At 40.2% G+C, this 24,978-nt stretch overlaps 1 protein-coding gene across 1 annotated transcript; it reads right to left on the bottom strand.

The window, feature by feature from the left end:
• Nucleotides 1–683: 683 nt before the first annotated feature.
• On the bottom strand, nt 684–23,808 carry SLC17A8 (solute carrier family 17 member 8). The gene is made up of 12 exons (XM_015859061.3): nt 23,341–23,808; nt 16,823–17,075; nt 14,649–14,767; nt 12,305–12,419; nt 11,747–11,834; nt 9,254–9,340; nt 8,342–8,481; nt 6,702–6,851; nt 5,711–5,843; nt 4,339–4,449; nt 2,849–2,976; nt 684–2,292 (listed from the first exon to the last, which is right to left on the bottom strand). Exons 1-12 carry the CDS (start codon nt 23,439–23,441, stop codon nt 1,954–1,956), a joined length of 1,764 nt encoding a protein of 587 aa, XP_015714547.2. The 5' UTR covers nt 23,442–23,808; the 3' UTR covers nt 684–1,953.
• Between the last annotated feature and the right edge of the window lie 1,170 nt (nt 23,809–24,978).

The raw sequence follows: 24,978 nt of genomic DNA, 5'->3' as shown, positions 1-24,978 counted from the left end.
TGGCCCTCTCTCTTTCATAAGATGCGGTCAGTGTTGCAAAATAGTTTAACATCATCACGTTCAGCTGTTTTGATATTCTGGTGGGAACATCTGACCACTTCCTGCCACTTAAGTCCCCAGATGTTGATTATAACCTGTAAGAAGTCCAAGCTGAAGATTAAGATTTTGAAAAAAATATTATATTTTGCCCTAATAAAATAAAGTTGGGTTTGTTGTTGTTGTTTTTTGGGGGGAGGAGGTTAGAGTGGTTTGTTAACAATCTGCATTGTGCCAAGGTAGGATTGCTCTGCACCACAGCAATACCTGTATCATTAAATTATCAGTTAATACCAGTTTAAAATTCCTCACTGAAGCTAAATTAGATGCACCTTCACCTCACTTTGCTTTTCATCCACATATACTCTTGTAGACTGGATTTTGCTGGGTAGAAAAGCAACCAGAGACACATGAAAAGAATTAGCTAATTTCAGGGTCTCCCTTTTTAGTTACACTTATAGAAAAGATAAATCATCCATGGATTCAAATGATTGTAAAAATGTAATTCCACTCATGACATTCAATTGTGCTTTAACAAAACAGTAAAACGATTATTAGAGATGTTCTCATTTTGTGTGCATTACAGTGTCTGTATATGAGAACAATAATACTGAAATATCACAAAGCACATTGTAGACTATAGAGGATAGCTTTCAGTTGAATTTAATGAGGCAGTAATAATAACATAAGACAAATTAAATCATATCTTACTGAAATTCTCCAATCTGAAATGAATATTAATGTCACAATGAATCTGAGCTGCAGCTGTTTGCATAACATGGCATGTTCCACTGGCTGGTTCTAAAAATGGTGTGAAAAAAAGCTAAAGCCACACTATACTGTACCTATAGAAAAAGAAAATTATTTTTAGACATAGACATTCTGCTATCTCTCAGATGCTACAGTACTACATCTTTTGCAACAGTGGGACTGTTGTGTTGATGAAGAAAAAGCTGTAGATCCAGAACTAAAGACTTTGCTCATCTAAATAGGCTTATTCATCTAAATAAGGGCTGTTGGGATTGAGTCCAGGTACTCTACCAGTATAATACTAGAAAAATATATTTAAATTACTTAACAATAATTAATTGAGTGAGAAATCTAATCCCAGCAGGACAACGATTTCCTTTCATAAGGATTTATAATATTGCACCACTAAAGATGGTTTTATATTCAAAATTATTTCATGCCTGCACAAAATCTTTAAAGGGGAGCAAATCTTACAAGTATCCATTCAATTACCTCATCCAGTCCCTGCTGATTATACTTATAAAGCAGATTCAACATCAGTTTTAGGGCACTGTTGAAGCAATACTGTGCCATCTTTGCTACATGTTACCTTCCAGTTGTTGAGTGACCATTAGTGGTTATATCCTCATGTAGATATAAATCTTTTTTTCCCTCCGCTTTGATCTTTTGCAGTTTTCAGTTTGATATGGGTTAAGTAGCTCAAATGTTAATCTACAGGAATCCTCAAAAGGCAAAGCAGTGCTACTCAGTGCAGATTCCTGTGCCTCTAGAGCCCCACCAATCACCTGCATCACTGTGGATCCACCATCTGATATGACCTTTTCCATTGCCTGCTCAGATGAGAATAAAAGGATGCTCCTTGTCCCTACAGTCATAGGCTCACACAAGGCAGCATCTCTGCCAGGGCTGATCATTGAACAAGTACATGAGCTCTGTCCAAGGGAATGCAGTGGCAAAGTGAAGATTTCGTGTTACTTTTCCCTGTCCCACTGTTGTTAGATCTCTTCCACTGTATTAGAAATCAAGTATTACCCCTCTTGTCTAGTCACAAGGACAGACATTACACAATTGAATCAGAAAATAAATATGGATACCAGGTGATTTGGGGCAGCTATGCAGAAAGGAAGATGGGAATAGCTGCTATACAAACCTTACAATTTCAAGTGTTCATGAGAAATCTTGAAAATTCCCGTTTTCGTAATGGTAAGAAGTCTGTTCTTCCGTGTCTTGAGTCACTTGCTTTTGCTTTCTCCATTCCCTTCTCTGTATTTCACTGTTTTGACTGGTAGCACCATATGTTTTCTTTGGACTTACAAAAGTTTCATTGTTCATCTCAGTTTCCTCAGCCAGTTCATCCTGATCAATTATACCACATTTCTCTTCATTCAGGTTTTCAGGGTCAGCCCATTCCTGCTTCTCCCCAGAAGCAAAAATAGCGTAGAATATTACTCCACTGTAGTGCACCAGGGCTGCGATCAGAAAGACATTCTGCCATTCTTCACGTGTCTGAAAAAATGGTTCAGGTCTCGTTAAGTTTGCAGTGAAAAGAAATATTAATGTCTGAATAATACTATGAATTAGCACATACTGATAGTTGTTTGATTCTTGATGTTACAGACAGTGCAGTTTATGAGATGTAAATATTTTAAACTTCATATCAAGGGCTAACACAGTAGAAAAAGGGACAAGAAATATTCATGGAAAAGCAGATCTCTCCCTAACAACTGAGTTAATCAGTGATTGCCCAGGAGCCCTACTATGGGTGCACTGCAGAGATGTTTCCTAAGTAAGACTGATAAGTATTCACTAGCAGCATGGGCATATTGAAGAGATTCATCCTGAGGTGGTATAAAATAATACCTCCCTACACAGATAATTAGTTTATAATAGCTAATCTAGCATCTGCACTGTTGTAGAAGTGAATTTTTAAAATGACAATAATAGAAAATTGCTGGAGATATTAATGATGAATTTGAGTTCCCAGGAAAACTGAAAATTGAAAATGTCTTAATTTTCACTGCATAAGCAAATCCCTTCCCTAGGAAACATGGAGAAATGTTACCTTGTGTTTTGTCATTGCGCCAACGATGAGTGGGCACACCATGCCCGACAGCGTCCCCACGCCATTGGAGATCCCCATCAGGATGCTGGCATAACGTGGGGCTATGTCCAAGTGATTCACATTGAATCCTACAACATATCAGAGACGACAGTCAACTTTGTGCTACTGGGCCAATACAGTTTTCTCTAGCTGTTCTGGATGAAGAAACCTGAAACAGGCAGGGAATCTTAATCCACATATTTAAAGAAATGGTAATATTTTCATAGTGATAAAGATGGAAGATACAATGTAACACTTTATTCTTTTACAAAACCTCTTTTAAAATTCCTCCATGTTATGTAGAAAACATAACTCATTTTGGCTTCACAGTGGTATAGAGTAGCCTTATTTCCTGTCTTCTCATACTGGAACAATGCATTCAGGAAAAAAAATCTATGCTTGTAAAATGTATTTTTTCTTTTTAAGAAGATATATTTTTTAGGAGTGCTTTTTAAACATATTTTCCAATTCTTTAAGTTATATTTAATCAATACGGTAAAAAAGACCCAAATGAAACAAAACAAGAAAATTCACACTGTATATAAACCAGTCAGAAAATTAATTGCCCTGATTGTAGCATATCTTCTCAGTAAATATGTCATTGGAAAATAAAAAGAGATAGTAAAAATCAGCTCAGATATTTATCATGCTTTATGTAATGACAATTAATCATAAGTGCTATGGATGATCACTAGAAAGGATGATTAATTCCAAGTCCGTGGGATTAAATACAGTAAAAAGCCGAGTGCTGGGAAAAATCTGTAATAAAAATTGATTTGTAGAAACGGCCTGCCATGCAGGCACCTCAAAGCTGAGTAGTACAACTACTTTCCAACAGCATAACCCCAAAAAGATGGAAGATCAGCAGTTATTTTGCTTTGTTCAATAGATCCATCCTCTTGACAGTCTTCCAGGAGGTGGGCTTTCATCTTCATTGGAAGATATGTTAGTTTTCATAGCAGAGATAGTGATGGAATTACAAAGCCAGAAACTGGTAAGCCTCATGAAACAGGCAGAAACAGCATTTCAGATGAACAGGGTTGATTCTAAGATACAGCAGAGACACAACTGGCCGAGGAAGCACAAACTGACAGACAGGGTTGGCAGTGGGATTGCAACCAATATCCCTGCAGTTCATTCCATAGTAATTCTCTCTACCTCTTTTAAGGGATACTCATTATGGAAGGTGGCCACCACTGTAAATGGTACTAGACAGCACAAGGCTGGTATATACTAGAAACAAAACAGAGCAGATTCTTTCAAAGCTTCATGTGCTGTACACAACACTTCTCACAGATACTGAAATAAATAGTTTCTGATATAGGAAGTAGTAGGAAACACCCTATATGTAGCCATGCTTAAAGCAAACAATAATAAAATGATGACAGGAACAACACTGAAAGCAACATCCTTTTTAACAATAATAATGAAATTAATAATAAGATTCTTACCTGAAATTGCAAAGCCACTGAAACCTACAGCTAACACCAGAAAAGAAATAGCCACACCTTTTGTATGAGAATAACCAACCACCAAAAGCAAGGTTGCTTCCATCCCAAAGCCTGAAAATTAAACACATGGAAATAAATTACATTGCAGGAACATGTAGATGTTTATTGTTGGGAATATGCTTGCTGGAATATTTTAATATCTTTTATTGAGAATGTACTTTTTGCTTCCCCTCCCCTCTGTAAATGAGCTGAGTGACAGAATAAATAGACTCATCGAGAAGTATAGAGAAACAGTGAGAAAGAGATTCTCTACAAAACACCTTAAAAGTCACAAAACAAAAAATAAAAGATGTGGGGGGAGAAGAGAAATATTTCTTGTCTTCAGTTTCTTATGGTTGTGATGAAGTGACAGGTTCTTGATAGGTGGAACAAAAGACTATTTTTTCAAACAAGTCTGTCAGCAACAGAAGAGGTCATGCCCAGGTATCACAGGGAACTTCCAAGGCTTTGTCTTAAGTGGAAATCAACTTTCCCTAATATTTAACTTTAGAATCTTTCTGTTTGTTGTTTTGTTTTGATGTTTTTTTTGGTTTTTTTTGGGGGGGCGGGGGGGGTAAGGGGGTTGCTTGTTTGTTTGTTTGTTTTTAATTAATGTTGAACGTAAACCTAGAAAAAAAAATTATTAAAAGAATCCTTTGTGAAGATGTATAGCCAAGCACTGTGGCATCTCAGACTGCAGGCATCTCTCTTTCAGGCAGCCCATACCACCCATAAATAATGTAAGCCAAGAGCCAGAAGAAAAGCATGACTCCACAGTCATGCTACAGTTTTGTATTTACCAGTTACATGCAGATGCCACTGATTTTTCAGTTCCAGTGACCAAATTAAAAATAGACTATTTTGTGCTCAGTAAAAATGGGTTTGTCCATCCACCTTGTTTCTTCCAGATGATCTCCACAGCCTGAATTTGTCAGTGGGTTCTTCTGGCAGTAGCACACAGGAACACAGCCAGGTAAAACAAGGTTGTGAAAGGGTCCCTGCAGCACCACAGGAAGTGGCTAGCTTTGTCAACTCAAGTTTTCAAGATGAGGACTATTTTATCATAATCTCTTCTGAGCCAGTCCTTATTGCCCTTCTAATTATTAACACCGTGTCTTGCCTCCTCTCCTTTTAAAAACATGCTTGTATGAGTAAGAACTTACAGCATAAGGATGTCTAACATCAGCTCTCCATTAAGTATTCCAGATTAACCATCTGCAAATGCAAACTAGAGTAATTTTCACGTGTTGCAATGAAACATCAGCCAAACTATGATATCTGCACCAGGTGCAGCACACAACTGAAGTACTGTACTTTGGGAATCCAGTAGTACCTCCACAATTCATGACCTTCCTTACAGTGGTAGTTGTTAAAATATTCCTGCTCCGTAAGAAGTCAGCTATCTGCCCTCCAATGGGTACGATGATTGTCATGACCATGTGGGGAACTGCAGACAGAAGGCCAACCTGAAATCAGAAAAGTAAGTAAGCCCTTACTGCTCATATCCTTCCTTGGGATTTGGGGGGGAAAGAACAGGAATCATATATATGTAGGACACATCTTTAGCACATATTCAGCTTTAGGGATTTCTAGGAGCTTGAGAGACTCCAACATGCTCCTGTCCAGGCAGTGGCAGCTTTTCTCCCAGCTCTGATCATCTGTATGAAAGCTATAATGGGGTTCAAGCTATATTAAATAGGAAAAAAAGAGAACTCTGCTTAAAAACACTGAAGTTGGTGTTCTAGATGAAATTTCTCTCTCCAATGATAGTGCTGGAGCACAAAACTACAACAGTTTAGCTCATTAAAGTAGATATCCAAAGCAAGGTGGTGTGAATATCTCATGGTCCTGGAGGAGTTGGAAAAACTTTCTGGTACAACCACCCCTCAGTCCACATTCATGCTCTAAAGGGAGATTGTAGCAATACTGGCTTTAATGAAGAGGCAGGAAATATCAGTCCATGGAGAATTTGACTTCTGATTGTCAATGAAATGTTCCAAAAAAAAAGAAAGAAAGGAAGGAAAAACATTGCCTGGCAAGTACTACTGAGCCACCAGCATTAAAAAAAAAATAAAAATGAGCATTTCTATTTACTTACCTGTTGGTTTCTATGATATGTTGCTTTGTTATCAACGAAAGCAACTCTTCCTTTCTTTCTTTTTGCTAATAATTTGATGCTAGCATTTTTTCATGTCTATCAAGTTTGTAGACATATTTCACCCAGTTACCTGGAATAAACTACAGAAATGACTCCAGTGACATCTGGGGATCCTCTGTCTCCTAGAGTGGACTCTGAAGGTCACTGCTTCATCTCAGACATTTACCTTACTTATTGCAAATCCAAAGACTTCTTCAAAGTAAGCAGGCTGACTTATAAGGAGCAAATAGAAGGTCCAGCTTCTACAAAAGTTAGCCACAATGATTGCATAAACTGGCATTGAAGTGAAAAATCTTTTCCAGGGAGTACTAAATTTCTAGAGGACAAAAAAGAAAAACACCAATTTTTTTGTAGGCAGAAGCACAAAGAGATGAGAAAGTATCTCCAGCATCATCATTATCCATTATACTGCATAAAATTTACACTGCAAATTGCTTACAACATCAGCCTGAATTAATGGCAGACAGAAACTTTCTTGGAATCGTTAAGACTTTTAGGATGACTATTGTGTTATCATTGCTCTGCTTACTGAAATCATAAAATTCTGTTCTGAAATCCTGCTGTTGGGACAATCAATAACAAAGTCAAACAGTACTAGAGGAAATACTGTTCTGTTCCCCAGTCTCTGTTGTAATGAGGTTTGAGACAGTCCTTCAAAGGGATAATGAAAATGTATTCGCCAAACTAAGAAACATGTAGTAACACACCAACATGCCGCTACTTACTTCAACCTAATTCATTTCAATCAGCAAAAAAGCTTGTGGTAGAGGCTTTAATTCATATAATTTGCTTTGGGCATTTCTAATTTATATTTATGCTTAAATACTCCACACAGCAGGAGCAAAAAACAGTTCCGAGATCTTTTCACTTGAAATAAATATCAAACCAGAAGCCTGAATAAGTAACTATTGCAACATTCATTGGAATTCTCCTTTCTTTAAAGTAGTAGCGGTATTCCACAAGCAACTTTGTGTCTGCAGTCATGTGTGAATGCATGATGATGGTACTCATGTACTCTGCAGTCAAACCTCCACGTAGCAAGGGGAAAGTCATGACCTGAAAGGAGTGTGTGTCTCCAAACAAGATCTGAGTGACTTCAGCCAAACTTCAGGAGCATGCCCAAAAGGAGAGTCTGATACTTCATGTTTTCTCTCACACTGTTCTCCAAAACAAGTAGAGGAGCAATGTATTGAGAAACATCTTTGTTTTTTGCCTGTTGCAAAAATGAGTTACTTAAAGGAATGGATCAAGTTTGATAGGGAAATAAGTTTTGCTTGTAAGTTCCCAGGGTCCTCCTAAGGAGAGAAGTCTTAATACAGAGTACTGAGCTATTGTGGGAGAGAACAGGGCAGAAATCCCAGCCTGAGCTCTCAGAATTTCAGTCATCCTTGGCAGAAGCCCATAGGGCAGCTAGATAATTTAACATCTGGAGCCAGATCCTTATTATGGTATTTCCATTAGTTTGGGGATTTATTTTAGAACAAGTCTGATAATTTCTCAAGAACATACCAGAATGTGTTGTTTCCTGCTCTCCCCACTCCATTTCCCTCCCTACACTATGGATTCTCTGTAAACCAAGAGCTGAAACAGCCCTTCAGGTTTTGTCTGTTGCTGAACTTGCCCTGTACACTTGCATGAGCCTGATCCTGAAGACTTCATAAAACAAACAGCCCCTAAACTTCAACAGAAATAGTTCTGCTGCTCTTATGAAGCTAACTGTAACCATCTCATTATATGCTGATGTTATGCAAAGAGTTCACAAATTATAACAAGTCACTGAAAAGCTGTTTTGCTTTTTTAACTTACATTTGCACTAGCAAGGCTGGCTCCTTCTCCAATACTTGTTTCTATATACACTCTTTCTTCTCTGGTTATTGTTGGGTGTGCAGCTGGACTCTCATATGCATGAAGCAGCCAGAACATGTACCAAACAATCCCAAACATTCCTAGAGAGGCAGGAAAATCAAAACTCAGTTTTAAAAGGCAGTTAAGCTGTACTTCTGTATCTAAAAGTGTTAAGGCTATTTCAACAGCCAATTAAACCGAATCACCATTAAAAAATATGCTCAGAGAAGGGAGAAAAAAGTGATTCCCAACTCTGTATGTACTGCATGCCTGTTTGCAGAGCATTTGAGCATCATGTTGCTCATTTGACACCATACATGTAGGGCGTAGAAAAGGAAGAAGCAAAGTTTTACGTGGAACTAGGGGATGAAAATAACAGAATGATCTTAACATGTTCACATCTTCATACAGACCTTCACAATCAGAGAAGACACAGAAAACATCTCAACTGCATGGGACAGATTTATCGTGGCAAGTTTCTGAAGCATTAGGCTCCCCATCAGCAGCATATTTTGCTGTACAGGGTGCTCTGAGTGCTTGTGCTACAGAGCAACCTGCACAACTGCAACTAACCCTGTCATGGGATGATCATGTGTCACTACCACCAAGCATGCTACTGAAAGCCAGCAAGTGTTTCCTCTTGGTCCTTAACATCATGGGCTGTAGTCTGGTCATTACAATTTTAAAACATGATACAACAGATTAAAAAACAAAAGTTTTCAGAAGCTGCCATAAATACAGATTAATTGGGAAGACCCACTTGCAACCATTTCATTCGTCAGAACAACTTTGATCCATACCTATAACACAGGCTTAACAAAACTGCAGGCAATACCAATTGAGGACAGGAGATTCTTTATGTTAACAACTCACCATAAATATAAAAGACTGATGACCATCCTATATATTGTACTAGCACACCTGCCAGTGGCATGGCGACCACTGCACCTGCATAGGACCCTGAGAAGAAAAAGGATTGAGAAAACGTATCAGCGGTGTTAAATGAGTCCAGCCCTTACTACAGGCTGGCATCATTTTCTTTTTTGAGGACATTTGTGATGGGATGGCAGCTATGATATTTTGACTGGGATGGAGAGACAGGCTCTTTTCTGAAGTGGGATCATCCAGCTCATTCTGTAGCCAGAATTGTGCCCTCCAGATAAAAGGGATTCACAAAGCTGACACTGATGGCATAGCACCACACAGGTGTAACTTTTAAGATCTGAAGAGTGGATTCCCCCTTATCCCTGTCAAATATGAAGTAAACCTCAGAGAAGCCAACAGCTTGGATTTCATAAGCCCTCTCGGTGTCCAGAAATCCCAGTGGTTGCCGATGTGCTGAAAAGCTTCTGTCATGGCTCAAGTCCCACCACCCAACAAGCACTATGAGTGGGGGCTCGCATCAACCCTGAGTCTGTTTAACCGTGCTTAGTTTATGCCAGTGGCATAAACGAATATGACAGAATGACAGAATAAATAGCCTAATGTTGGCAAAGGGCTATTTAAAAAATAAAAGGAAAAAAATGGGCTGTGCCAAGCTTTTCAAACCAGCAAACATACATTACTGGTGAAATATATTTCTGAATGACTTGCAGAAAGAACTGAGAATTTAAGTACCTGGAAATACATGAACTTTCCAAGGAGGATTCATGTAATCTGGACATTTGGCATCAGCACAGAATAATCATATGTGAGAAGTGTCGCTTTGAATTATTTTAGGAAATAAGAAACACGTGCTGTTGATGTTATTGTATGCTCTGTTAACAAACAACTATAGCCTAAAGCTACAGGCAAATGCAGAAGTACACCATTCATTATCGAACACTTCTCATTGCAGAGACCCTTTGACTCTGTACAATTAATTCAGTGTTCTTGCAGAAGTAGTGAAGCCCCAGGCAAGAAAATAGAGAAAACAGGAACATGGCTAACACAGGGCTTCCTAATCTTTCCATCATCCCTGTTCACCTATAAGAACTAGAACTGATGACCTGTAGCAACTAAAATGGGTGCTGAGCTACAAGATGGATCTTTTTCTATGCACTGCTGGGATTTCAGCATTGGGTGTGGAGGAACGTCTCTTTTAGTCTCCTCCTTTGCAGAAAATTGAATCTCCTAATCACTAAATGCCAGAGTGACCTGTAGTAAAAACAGCATTCCCAGAGTATTAAAAGCAAATACTTTTTTTCACATTCCAGTCCTTTTTTTTTTTTTCCCTTATATTCCACATGCATTTTAGCTCTGCATTTTGCTAAGCTTTTCAGTCCCACAGCTAACAATTATTTCCTGTGTCTTATATTTCCTACCGCATATTCTCTCACACAGTCGTTTGTCTTTAGCTGGCTTTACCCCACCAACAAGACTTATTTTATCTTTTCTCTTCTCTTTTCTCTTCCTCTATTTTCAGCTGCTCACTTTTCAGAGCTTTACTATTTGATTTCTCTTCAGTACTGTTAGACACCTTCTCACCATCCCAAGTTCCCTTTTACAAGTGGGAAAGGACAAGAGAAATATAGAGATGTGTGTCTTAGAGGGTAAGAAACAACAGACCAAAGTAATGAGTATGACTTTTCCTACACTCTCAGCACAGCCCATCTGAAATTACAGCATAAACATTTCTGCTCCACACTCTGGACCTTTTAGGGTATGAGAGTGGAGGAAGTGCACTTGGATTGTGACTTATCTTCTTCCCATTTAGCCCTCTATTCAAATCCACCCTGGAGTCATTAAGAAGATACAAGCATTCACAGCTTTCCCTGAGATCAGCAGCTAGGCTGGCCACTGAAATAAGACAAAGAAATGAAAGGGCCAGAAAGGTGTGAGAGTCAAAGTAGTCTTCTCTGGAAAGAAAATATGGTAGCACAGAGTGACCTGCAACTTTTCTTTTCAAAACCTGCTACTCAGAGGATAGATTTAAAAGAATAAAAACCCTTTATTTTTAATATGGATATGAATAAAAAGAGAACAGGATGTAAAACTCAGTATTTTTCCTGCTCCCTGATTCATAGAAAGACCTAAGGCTCTTGTCAAAGGCTAGAAATGGAGTGAAAGGATTTTATTTCTCCCATCTTTCCACTGGATTCCTTTCCCCAAAGCATTCTGAAATTTCCTAGAAGCCACCTTCTAGAAGTCTGTCTGCCAACAGTAGGAAAGACACAACAAGCACAGCAAAGAACAAGGCTGAGCAAGCCCTCAAGTCCTTTAAAATAGTTGTTGAGTGCATGCTTACTTAGAATAGTCAGTTCAATGCATATAGCAAACAGAACACCTAAAGACTGAGCAAACAAACAAAAAACAAAGAAAAAAAATAGCGAGCCATAAAGTAAGTAATATATATATGTCAATACATTTATAAGCTTATCAACTTACCACAAAATGATGTTGTTGCCAACCTGCTTCTCTCCAGTGGAGGAGCCCATTTACTCCACATCCCATGGCAGGCTGGGTAGGTGACGCCCTGGCAGACATTTCACGCATCATATGATTTGCTTTCACTGCATTCCTACTTTAAGCAGTTGCTGAAAGAGTTAACCTGTCTAGCTCATTGTCACTACATGGGAAAGGTTAAAATAAGCCTGGGAGAGTCTTCCTCTAGGGGGTGTGAAGGTGGCAAACTAACTTGGATAATCACTTAAATGGTAAGGAGTCCTGGCTTAAAAATGCTGCTTAGCACATGCAGTGGATGGCTTAAATAGACAGATCTAGGTCTATCTGCAGTACCATTAATCTGTTATTTTAATTCTTCTTAAGATAAATTTAATAATATAAATCAATATAAGAAAAAAATTCATCACCATTAAAATACCAGTGGAAAAATAAAAACTGAGTAACAAGAAGAACGGTAGATGGATCAGAAAACCTGACCAAAATGTTCATAACTTTTTTAAAAACTGAATTTCCCCAAATGAAAGTGGTGAATGTTGTTACCTCCACCAGGCCTTGCAGAATTCTTACAAACATCACACAGCCATAATGTACTCTTGCTGCAGAAGGGATGAACATATTCAGTGTAGATGTTAGAAAAATAGCTGCTCCAAACACCCTTTGAAGAAAAGTATCATAAAAGAGAATGTAATTATTATCTGCTTTCCAGAAGCAATGCTGTTCTCAGGTACAGTCTCAAAGACAACTTCTCCACTACTCACCAAGTCACCAACACAGACAGTTGTAAATTTGCCTTGTTGGCAAAAAGGGTAAATACACATAAAGTCACTGCATTTTCTTCCCTGAATGAGACAGGAGTTTTATGCACACTTAAACATAGTTTTTTTTTTATCCTCTATCTCAGAAGATGAGACTTGGGTGTAGTTGCTCGTGGCTAAGCTGTTTACATGAGTCCTCAATTATTCCTATTCTGGGAAGTACTTGAATTCTTTTGTATCAGTAGGGTTTTGCTTAAATCAGGTGAAGTCTCGTTTGAGTGCCTTACTGAAATGTGGGAGTGTGTTGATTATTTCCACTTCCTGCTGCTAAAACTCATAACAGCACGGTTTGAGATCAACTCCTTCCCAACATCAGTTCTCTAAATAATAGTTAAAAGTGTTCTTTGCAACTGTGGCGTAGAAGTGGTGCTTCTACAAGAGAGCTTCTGTAGAAGACATGATATGAACATTTTGGTCCCTGCTCAGGAAGAATACTTCCTGCATCTGGGTGCAAGTCAATCAGGGCTCTCCATGCACCTGGGGTCTCTGGGAAATCTTTTGCAGCCTCACAGAGGTTACCATCCATTAGAAAAATGGGCAGCAGAAAACTCTGTGTGGTAGTTATAGATCCGAGTAGCATCCCAAAAACTTCAGGACTCTCAGAGGCCTGGGGGAAACACTCAGAGCGGAGTCTGTCTCATTCCCCACAGTAAGTGGGAGTTCTTCCCAGTAGAGACATGGGCTTTTCTCAGCTTAACTGAAGTGTGGTGCAAATTTAATGCATTGTATTAATAATGATAATAAACAACTGTGATGATAGACAGGATGGACACATGGGCCACAGTGCAGTCATTTCAGTATGGGATGGTTGCAGGCTTGCATACATTTTCACACCTGGCTGATGGAAGTCTCAGGTTCCCTTTCTGTACCACAGGCAGGGTTCAGTAGCTGCCACACTCTGAATACCAAGAGTTCATGACTACAACATCTTTGGAGGATGATAGACAGGAGGATCCCCTCTCAAATCCTGCTACAGCACTGAACACTATTAGAACTGGAGGAAGGAGTTCATTCTACAGATTGAAAGCTACATTGGCTGACAGCCCTGGGGACCACAGCATGTTAGAATATGGGAGGTTAGGTCAGAACAGCATTGTCTTATCCCAAGACTGGGGGTAACACCTGAATTTCATCTCTCCCTTGTGGCAGAGGTCCTCAGCTCCTGGCTACACTAATGCTAGCTGGCAGCACACTGCTCTTTGAGGACTGCAATTCACATTCCTTTTACAAACTGCTCAAACTCAGTGGTGTTGAACAAGTTCTGAACTGGCTTATTATGCTTGTGGAATTTAACAAATGACAGATGACACTTTAAGCTTCATTCTGACACTGGAATGGTATTAGATATTTAAACCAAAATAATGACAGCAGAAATATTTTTTCCTTTTTGATTTTTCTGCCAAAGACATATGCAGATCTCACTATGGATGGCTATTTATCATCTTCCATTGAAAAATAATTGTAAACTTTTAAACCTTCTGATCTATGGAGGAATTAATGATAGCATTATAGCACAAAGAATCTACAGTCAGAGACCATTGTTTTATTTCGTCCTGTACACCTCTTGACAAAAGCAGCAGCTCATGCCTTGACAGCTCATAACCCGAATGACAACAAAGGAATCAACACATGAACACAAAAGCAAAGGAGCTGAGCAGGCTGACAGAGGGAAGTGACAAAGGAATTAATCTGTATAGAAACTGGTCTGAAAATCTGAAGTGGTACACAAAGCCTGTGATCGCATCTTGACATTTATGAGGCTGCTTTCAAAGCCAAGTAAGATTTAGCCAAGAAATAAGTATTGAGAGCTCTGTTTATGATCAGTGAAGAGTTCTACACCTTGTGTCTTCCTTACCATGCATAGAGTTACTGGTTATGTTATCATAGTGCTACTGGCCATCTCAGGGAACTACACCAAGTTATGTAGAAAAGTTAGTTATAGAGCAAGTGGAAGAATGAATAAGACATAAGAAAAGAGGGCATGTTTTACTACCCAACATGCTAGCTCTGGGGATTGAGTTTTCAGTCTTTGCTATTGATTTGAATATATTTGATTATTGTTTTCTAACCTGTTAGCAGCCAATTTGTTTGCGATGAACCCTCCTGGAATTTGTGTCACAATGTAACCCCAGAAGAAAGAACCGTGTATGAGTCCCACTGTCTCTGGATCCCAGTTGAACTGCGCTTTCTGTAAAAGAAACAGGAAAAATGTAAAATGAAGTGCACTGATTATGAGGTAAATGCTATTTGCAAGTCTCCCAGAAGTTGCTCCATCCTATAAATCAAGATAATCTCTTTGCACTGGTGTTACTGAGGTTTAATCTTCTCCCATTCATGGCAAAATGCTGTCAAATTGCTAGGTGGAATTACTGCTTCTTCTCTGTCAGGGTGATTAAGAGAAAAGAGTTTCAAACAAAAGGCAGCTGGTGCTGGTCCTTCACCCTCGGCTATTGCCATTGCTTCCCTTTGGACTGCTTATTCTTGAAGACTTTGTTTTCATGCCTGCTCAGCATTATAAGAAGAACCTGCTGCTTTCAGTGGGCACATCCATTACACAAGATTGCTCAAGCTGGACTTCATCTCACCAAGGCAAAACTGACCGTCCAGCGATTACATTAAGTAGAAACATGGAAGCAGAAAACATTTATGGAAGAAGGGGGAGAAAGGATAACATCTGAAGAGGTGATCTAAAATTAAAGCTAGGTTAATGCTAGCTGGCTAGCGTATCTTGTATAAAAAGTGATGCCAATCATAGGGTTGGATTTGGGTACAGAATACCACCCACAGACAGGTTACAGATAGCCAATAATATCTAGAGCTAAGAGAAATACTTCCACAATAAACGTCATCCTTGAATACCAAATAGTTTTGGTCTTCTCAAATCTTCCTGATTAAGGGCATTTCTCTGATCAGTCTGATTTAACATACTCTGTTCAGAAGAGGGATAGTCAAAACCCAGAAAAAAAACCATATGAGAGTGAACAAAAGGTGACCCAAGGTGCCCCTCCTGCCCATCATTCTGGGACATCAAAACAGGGCTTGTCTCAGTACAATTACACTAATGTAAGGCCAGTGTCAACATTTTCTCCTTGAACCTCTCATTCAGAACTGTTCAGGAGAAAAGAGAAACCATGTTGTTTTGCATCATGATTACTCTTGGGCTAATCACATGGCAAGGAAAGGTGGCTGAGCATCACAGCACAGATAGAGTTATTCTGAACTAAAATTGTCACAAAAACATGACAGAAATATGAAAAAGTGCTGGACCCTGTAGTCTTCTTTTTTTTCGTATTACTTTGTTGTGTATAGAAGAAAGTATATAGAGTTGCAATTCAGTTTGTTAAATCTCTAGTTTTCTACTAGTGATTTTCAACTTAGTTTCTTAGTGTTAATATGTCAGTGCTGAAACTTCATGAGACTTTCATTAGAGAAAATTCCATTATCATTCCATTATCAAGAGTGGCTGATGCTCAGACAGAACAACTTGGTGGTGTTATCTCAAGGGAAACATGAGAAAACATCAGGTAAGAGTCAGTATTCCTGTGAAAAACTTGTTATAAAAGAATCCAACAAGTAAATTTTATACATGCAAGAACTGGTATGCATGATAACACAAAGCTGTGCCAAGGCAGGACTGGAGAAACTTAGATACGCTTTGAACCTACAGTTCATTGGGTGCATTTTTAGGAATTTGTAGGCATCTTCTGTGAGCCACATGCCATCCATCACAAATTTGAGATAGCTTGGCACCTATTTCCAATTTCTTCTAGACAGCACTCCCTGCTGTCAATAACTTGCAACTAACTGTTGCCCTATTGCCAGTAACTACTTAAAGGTCTTGAAATTCATTCACTGATCTGAATAGATATCAGTGAATTCCTTCTGTAGAAGCATCAGGGTGCATTCACCTGAAGGACACTAAATAGTAAAGACTTCTGCAGCTGAAACAACACCTGTCTACAACTGAAAGACTGGGAACTTGATAAACATACAAGCCAACTCAGTTCTCATTTCAGCTATTTACTCTCTGTATGTCATTGCAAATGCTCATACCTCGTGGATTTTTTGTGCGACTTAAAGACCTAAATAAGGATAAAGAACCTATGCATCTGTAGGTATCCCAGCTTGCGTGTCTTCCTGCCTCAGTTTTTGACCTATACATGTGCTGTCCTTCAATATGGGGAACTTCAACAACTCTACAAAGGAGTCCAGACAGAACGGGAGAAGGAGGATGGCTTCTCACCTGCAGTTCTGGTTTGCCATTAATATAAACAGTACTATTGTTCACCATTTCCACGATGGCAACACCCAGATTGCACCGAATTCCAAAGGAAATGCAAAAGCCCAGGCCGCTCATGATGGCAATGATGTAGCGCTTGGGCAGTCCACAGCAGTAGCAGTCACACATTTGCGGCCTGCGGGCATTGGCCTGCACAGGCCTCCCCTCTTCTGTCAGTTCAATGTGATCCTCCTCGATGTTGGTGCCATCGATTTTCCTAAACAGAAGAAGGAAGAGAAAATGGAAATGCCTTACTGTGAAATATAGATGGACAATTAGGTGCTGTAGTCAGCTGTTAAAGCACCTCTGAGTGAGGGGAAAGATGAGATTAGAAGACACAGCATTAAACCGGAGCTAAACTCTTCCTTTCCTAATATTAATTTCCAATGCTTTTGTTTCAAATGCAGTACACAGGCTTACCAACATGCTGAAACACTTAAGCACATAGTTAGCTCCAAATGTATGACTGCCCTCTGAACACCACCTGCAAGATTAGGGTTAAGTGTTCTCTAAAGACAGGCCTTGATCAGCAGCTTTCTCCAGTTGCTGTATGTTTAATGTACTGCCTATAATCTAATGGATGGTATTCCATACTCAAGGTCTTGCAAGTACAGATGGGCTGCTGCATGTGGATTAAAATAGAAAATTCCACTTTAAATTGTTAGCATTTCTAGCTTCAGAGCTTCATTTCTAGCTTCAGGTGAATCAACCAGTACAGGTTGGGTGATACCCTGCTGCAGAGGAGCTCTGCAGAGAAGGACCTGGGTGTCCTGGTGGACAACAGGTTGCCCATGAGCCAGCAGTGTGCACTCGTGGCAAAAAAGGCCAATGGCATTCTGGGCTGCATTAAAAAGAGTGCAGCCAGCAGGTCGAGGGAGGTGATCCCTACCCCTATACTCCGCTTTGGTAAGGCCTCATCTGGAGTACTGTGTCCAGCTCTGGGCTCCCCAGTACAAAAAAGACAGGGATCTCTTGGAAAGAGTCCAGCAGAGGGCCACAAAGATGGTGAAGGGCCTGGAGCACCTCCTCTGTGAAGAATGGCTGAGTGAACTCGGTCTGTTTATTTTTGAGAAGACTGAGAGGGGACCTGATCCAGGTCTATAAATATCTGAGTTGTTGGGGGGCAAAGTGGTGAGGCCAGACTCTTTTCAGCAGTGTGTGGAAACAGGACAAGGGGAAACAGCCAGAAACTGGAGCATAGGAAATTCTGCACGGATGTGCGCAAAAACTTCTTTATGGTGAGGGTGATGGAGCACTGGAACAGGCTGCCCAGGGTGGTGGTGGAGTCTCCTTCTCTGGAGATATTCAAAACCCGACTGGACGCCTATCTGTGCATCCTGGTGTAGGGAACCTGCTTTGGCAGGGGGGTTGGACTCCAAGATCTCTGGAGGTCCCTTCCAACCCCTATATATTACTCTTATTTTCATTGTATAATAAAACTCTCAGAAATAATAAAAAAGCATGTTTGAATACATCAGTTCATATTTCCAGGAAATACCAGAATTGAGATGGTTATTTGATTTAACCCCTTGCTCAAAACAGTGCTAACTGCAAAGTTAAATTGGCTTGGTTTAGGCTGGAGTGGGGACTTTGCATTAAAGCAAGGTAACATAGGAAAATGATAGAACTATGGTGTTATTGAAAGTGACTGAGATCTTGCAGTCCATTGGCAAAGAGACAACACTGCTGGTGAAATGAGAGTACAGATAGAAATACCATGAGGCACTTTAAAAGGAAGACCCTATATTTTTGTTGCTCTGTGTGCTCGTGTCAGCGGGTGTAAACCATATGAAATGTCAAAAATGAAGAAGACAGGAAGAGAAAAGATAACTGAATAATTATTTCTAGAGCTGTTGTTAACTCAAACGGTCTATTAACAAACAAAAAAGTAATGTTATTGTCTTACTCTAGCATAAACTGAGTGATACTAAATGAATTAAAGCATAATTCCTCCTTGTTTTCTTTTTGTACTTTTACCACTCTGTCTGTGTCAGAAAGATTACACTTTAATTGGTGCATCATTTTTGGGTGGCCAGACACATCATCCAAAGCAAAAACATCTGTTCCTTTCTGGATGCTTTCAGCAAGCTGTCAGTTCACATAGGCATGAAAACATCATTTGACTCCAAATTCAACTGTTGGGAGCGTTGGTGCAGGAGGACCAGCATTGCTTCTGCAGTGGAATTAATTGTTTTGCTATTGTATTCAACTGCTCATTAATAAAAGCAGATTGAGAACTGATTCACAACCTCAGAATATTTGGAATCTTGAAAGCTTAGTGTTAACCCTTCTACTATAGCAGATTTGTATCAGCGAAAAGAGTTTTGCAACAGCAGTTCAAAAATGAAGCTGGAGCAAAGTGTAAGCAGTGCAAGCATTCACAGAGTCTGTGTTTGACCTTGTATTTTGGTCTTATGTCACTGAACAGTGTAGAAATAGAACAAAGGTATGACAAATCCATGAAGGATGAGAAATGTATCTTCCAGTTGATCAGTACCTGGAATTGTCCTTGTTATACACTAATAATTTAGAAGAGAGCTGTTCAGAAACAGTCTTCTCTTTAATTATTTGAACAGTACTGGAGAACATTTTGCTGGGTGGGGATATGTTTGCTTGGTATTTATATCCCTCTGCTTCTTTCAGCAAACACGCAACACTTGGCACATAAGAACATCTCGGCTGTTTGAAAGTATCTACATCTATATTTCATACCCAAATGTTATAACTACTGCATGTAACATTTCCACATCTGATGTTCCTTCTCTTCTTTTTAGAAGGGCCTTAACTCTCAATCATGCACATTTTTGGAAGAATGAAATTTTTAAATTTTAATTTAAATTTAATTTAATTTTAATGCTGCCTATTTATTTCTGTGGAAATGACAGCAGATACAAAAAAGAACATAATAACACTATTTGATAGAGCAAATTCTCATCTATAAAGCAACCTTTTTCAACATAGTCATCATTTTTAGCAACACATTTTTGCCAGCTGTGAACAAAAGCTTGCATGCTGGACCAGTGGAGGTGACTTCACAGCTGCTGTCATGACATCATTGCTAAAAAAACACTGCTCAAACGGTCCAGTTTTCACTACATCCACATCCACTGTTTGGTCTCCAGAAGCACACAGCAAATATCAATGGGTGCAATGTTTTCTACACTGACACACCTTTGCTTCATTCTCTCTTCCATGACAGATGCCATTCTGTCATACAGCCCCTTTGCTACCGTCTATTGCATGCAAACAAAACATAATGGAATATAGGTGGGAAGGCCCAACATCTACTGCCATACCAACAACATTCACCTCCAGCATTGTGGACCAGTAGAAGAAGATAGGATACATTATTTTTGGAGCAGTCCTCATCTATTATTTCATTTAATGTTATTAAAACCGCATTGATTGTACAATAACAGGAAAACATCAATGCTTGCCATGTATTAAAATGCTTTCTCAAATTAATTATACCAGACTACAGCTCCTAGCCAGCAGCAGCCATAGGCGCTCAAACTTCACAACCACATATACAGCAAGAGTCATTGCACACAACAATTATTGATGATCCTCATGTAATTTTAGAATTCTACACACTGGCTATTGAAAAATATCCAAAGGCAGATACAGTCCTCTGAGATCTCACCTGCACTGTGGATTTCTCTGTGTGACAATTGTCTATGGCAAATCCTGCAATTGTTGCAGTAGTTCAGTGTTGCAGGCAGAGGAACCCTGTCCAACACAAGAGTAGGTGACCGAGCAGCTTTAAGTTGCAGTTTTTAGCAGGCTGGGATATCTAATTATTACGGGCAGTCTGTGGGTGATACACCTTGCAGAGCCCATACTACAAACAGCAGCTGTGTGACACAACCCATGTTAATGCGTTGTTACTGGCAGGTGAACCTGTTCAGCTCCTTCCCCTCTGTAATAAGCCCACTGCTGTCACTGACTGACCAAGGACTCCTGAAATCCTCCAGATCAGAAGAGCCCAAGATTTTACTTGAATTCACGTTTTTTTCTTTGCATGCACTGAGCACACAGATGGCCAGGAGTGTTTGTACCCATCAAGAAGTTCTGCAGAAAAAGTTCTCTCTTCTGGGAAAGTTGAAGTGTTTTCAGAGCTCCAGCATTACTCACCCAGACCTTGAATCCTCTACATCAATTTTCTTTGCTGCCCTGATGTATTTAACATTAATTTAATTAAATTAAATTAAGAACAAGCCCCTTTTTGCATCTGGTGAATTTATTCCTCCTGCGAGGAGGTAGTGTCTCACTTCTGTCACATGCTTGAGTATCAGAACATCTCAATCTTCAAGCAACTACTATGAAGCAGGACCTGGTAGATGGTCTTGCCAGATACCAGCTGCTGGATCTTCTTTCTTGTATGATGAAATGTAGGCAGAAGATATAGGCTCATCATATTTACCAAAGCTAAAGGTATGCTTTTTAGCCATCTTGCTGGCTACTATAGCCAATAACATTCTCAGAGACCTGACCTGTGTTAATACAACTTGCCACCTATAAATGTGAGAGTTAAGCCAAATTCTTTGTTGGTTTGCAACACATTAGAGTTGGTTAGCAAAGCTGGGCTCACAACTGGAAAATACACACATACACTACCACCACATGATAAATAAGCATATACTCTTTTTTTTTATAGGCTAAGTTGTAGAGAGTTAACTTCAAGTTAAAAACGCTCATGTTTCCTTTAGAAAACTTTGGATGTGGCTGTATGTTTCCTAAGAGACTGCTAAACCTGTGGCAGTTCTTGCTTGGGTCTGATTGCAGACAGAGTAAAAAAACACACATTGTTTGGAGTATTTCCTCCACTGACCAGTACATCTAGGAAAGGCACAGGTGTACCTGTGTTTAACACAGAAAATGAGGAAGTTCCGCAAACTTTTTTGCATATCAGCAAGATCTGTTCACACTGGGAACAGGTTGCCCAAGGAGGATGTGGATGCCCCATCCCTGGAGGCATCCAAGGTCAGGCTGGATGTGGCTCTGAGCAGCCTGGTCTGATGGCTGGCAAACCTGCACATGGCAGGGGAGTTGAAACTGGATAATCATTGTGGTCTTTTTCAACCCAAGCCATTCTGTGATCTGTTCTTCTCTGATTCAGCAGCAATGTTGATGAAGTTTGGTATCAGTGCTTTTAGCAGGGCATTCCTGATGCATGGCTACAAGAGGAGAGCAATCCAAATCATCCAAAGCTTGTGTGCCACAGGAACATGGCAAACCCTCCATACTGGCACAGTGAGTACTCACTAGATACAAACCCTGAAAGAATTTGGGTAAGTTAGCAAAGGAAGGCTGCAGTACTTAGAATGTGTGACTGAATGGACAACTCCTCAGAACTGTGTGGAAGAACATACTCCATTCAGTTAGGAATAGTGCAACTGGCAACGTAATGGTGAATAATAATAACTTTGACCAAAGTCTACATGCATGTTTTCCCATACAAACACAATGTAGTATGATATATCTGAATTACTGTACATTTTCATGTGATTAAATGCACGTTCAGATGTGCCAAGAATTGTATCTTAACTCAAAATAACATTCCCAAGAGAAAATAAGAGGTTACACACAACAGAAAATCAAAACATTACAAAGATGTAGAATTCAAACGGTGCCCTAACCTTTGCAGAGATGAATGACACTTAACATGAAGCATGCCAGCAGTGCTGAGCTCCCTGGCTTTCAGCTGTCCATTGCATATCTCAGTGCTGCCAGCAGCTACTCCAATAGAAACAAGCTTCCCTGTAAACCAGCAGTCTTGTTGACCAAACTAACCATTTGTCACATTGTACTTTCATTTATCCCAAACCAAACATCTTGGTTTACTGTCTCAAAAACTGACAGATTAAGATACAAATCTTTAATCCTCTTTCTGCAAACAAACAGCAGCTTCTCCTGATTTCCTTCATTACTCTCAATATGTGCACACATGGATGCATATACACAGCCGAACTTGGTACTTTATTTGTTTTCTCTTACCATGTTAGTAAGAGGAAAAAAGATTCTCCAGAATTCCTCTGTAATTTAGGAATGTTAAATCTGATTTCAAGAGTGACATCATTTGGGACCGTTAGTTCCCATTAAGTCACCAGCTTTTCTCATGCAAGTTAAAACAGAATGATTCACATTTCATCACACAGGGGTTTTCTTCATTCATTAATTCATGCATGTTGTAACACCAGAACAGTATCTTATAACTTATTTTTTTGTAGGAGAAGAAGAGGTTGAGCTGACTTCTCCCACATCTTCACCTCTCTTTTGCTAGATATAAATATTCTCTTATCTGCAGCCACATGCTGTTCCACACCGCTCCTCTGGCACAGTTTGCTTTGCAGAGCAGGGCGTCCCACACTATGGGGACTCAGTAATTCTGCAACTCTAAATTGCTTAATATTCAGATTTTTTTTTGATACTTCATTTCTCTTTAAGCAATGAAACCAATGGAATTTGCTATCAGATTTTACCTTCGCAGATTCCCCAGTGAGTCGCTAACGGTGTTCTTCACCTCCTCCTTTCCTGGGTTCAAAAATCTTTCCTTCAGCGAATCGAACCATTTGAAAGGCATCTTGTCCTTTTTTCCTCAGGAATTCCCTGATGTTAACAAGCTTTTGCTTCTGCTGTCATATTTCCCGATGCCAGACTCAGGAGCCTGTGCCGGTCCCCTTGGTGACCCCTAAAATAACAACCACTTGCTCAAGAAAGGAAGACAGAAAGAAGAATTCAGAGCAGATCTTTGCAAGCCAGCAGGCCAGTTTGGGAGAGCTGTAGTGTGGAACCCCTGGCAGCACTCAGGGTCTCGGCAGCACACTTGCAGCAGCTCCACCGTGCATCTGTGCACCTCACGCTGCCTCGCCAGGGCTCGTCCTCCCCGCCTGCCTCCCTCCCTCCCTCCCTCCTTCCACAGTGAGAGCTGTGCGAGGTGGTGCTATAGTAACAGGCACAATACCTGTCCTCAGGACACACCAGTTCAGTAGCAGGACCTCACCTACTGCAAAAGCAAGAAGTTTATTAAACATTTATGAGCCTTTTCTGCAGCAAGGGGAAGGCAGGCTGCAGCTCCCATTCTCTATTTACACCAACTCAGATGGGCCGCTGCCCCTTGCATCTGCTGAAGGGTCCATGGCCTCCGTCCCGGCCCTAGCATTAATTATGGATGCTGCCAGGCCCTTGGACTGACAGGCAGAGATGCACTGCCACAGTGCTGTTTGACTCATAGAATCACTAAGGTCAGGAAAGACTGCTGAGATCATCTGGTCCAATCAAACAGTGAAAGAGTGGCCGTGAATTAAACACAGCGTATTTTCAAAATACAGTGTGGTCAAAAAAGGGAAACCATTTCAACCCAGCATGAATTTGTGATGGCAACATGCCTTTCCTAGCAAGAAGAAGAAGCATTTCATGCAAACTCCTGGGGAAATGCTGCCTCATCAGCCCTCCATGTTGGCTGGAGTCAAATGAAGCAGGCCTAACTCATCAGGGAGAGAAGAGCGTGAGAAATGGGGGCGCTTTACTTGGCTGGAATCTTTCTTTCTGCAGAACTGGTTACTATTTCTTTCTGCATCTTGAATAATTGACAGCCTTGGAGAACTCATAGTTCTGTGCAGGTAAGCTGCACATTGAGTCTAGAAGACAGCTCTTCCAGGGTAAGCAAAGGGGCAGTGAGGCTGCAAGGCCACCTCCTAGCACTACTACCCATGCACCTCTGGCAGAGGAACAAGGTCATTGCTTTGGAAAGGAACATGGGCCTGTTACAATCACCTGTACAGAAGGCTGGAATTGGTTGGGCTTTAAGATCCCTTTCAACTCAAACCATTCTCTGCTTCTGTGTTGCACACCTCACCTCCAGTACAACTGTCCATTCCTCACAGCAGTTGCCACCTCTCCCTGCCCTTCACAGTATGCAATCCTTCCGCTGCCTGAAGTTCTGCTGTGCCACTGTACAGTTTGCATTTTCCTAACCTCCTCCCCAAGTATTAAAGCAACAGTGCTGCCTGTTCTGCTGAGAGGCTGCTAGACAGGAGCAGTGCTGCTTCTTTCTTCCCCCTCTCCACATTCAAAGGGAGGCAAGGGACCCTCACCCCTAACAGCTGCCCAGGGAGGTG

The sequence above is a fragment of the Coturnix japonica genome, chromosome 1, assembly GCF_054131305.1.
Source record: "Coturnix japonica strain WE chromosome 1, WE-NBRP24, whole genome shotgun sequence".
Taxonomy (NCBI): Eukaryota; Metazoa; Chordata; class Aves; order Galliformes; family Phasianidae; genus Coturnix; species Coturnix japonica.
The sequence above is the reverse complement of the archived record's forward strand: the minus strand, read 5'-3'. Positions and strand labels throughout refer to the sequence as shown.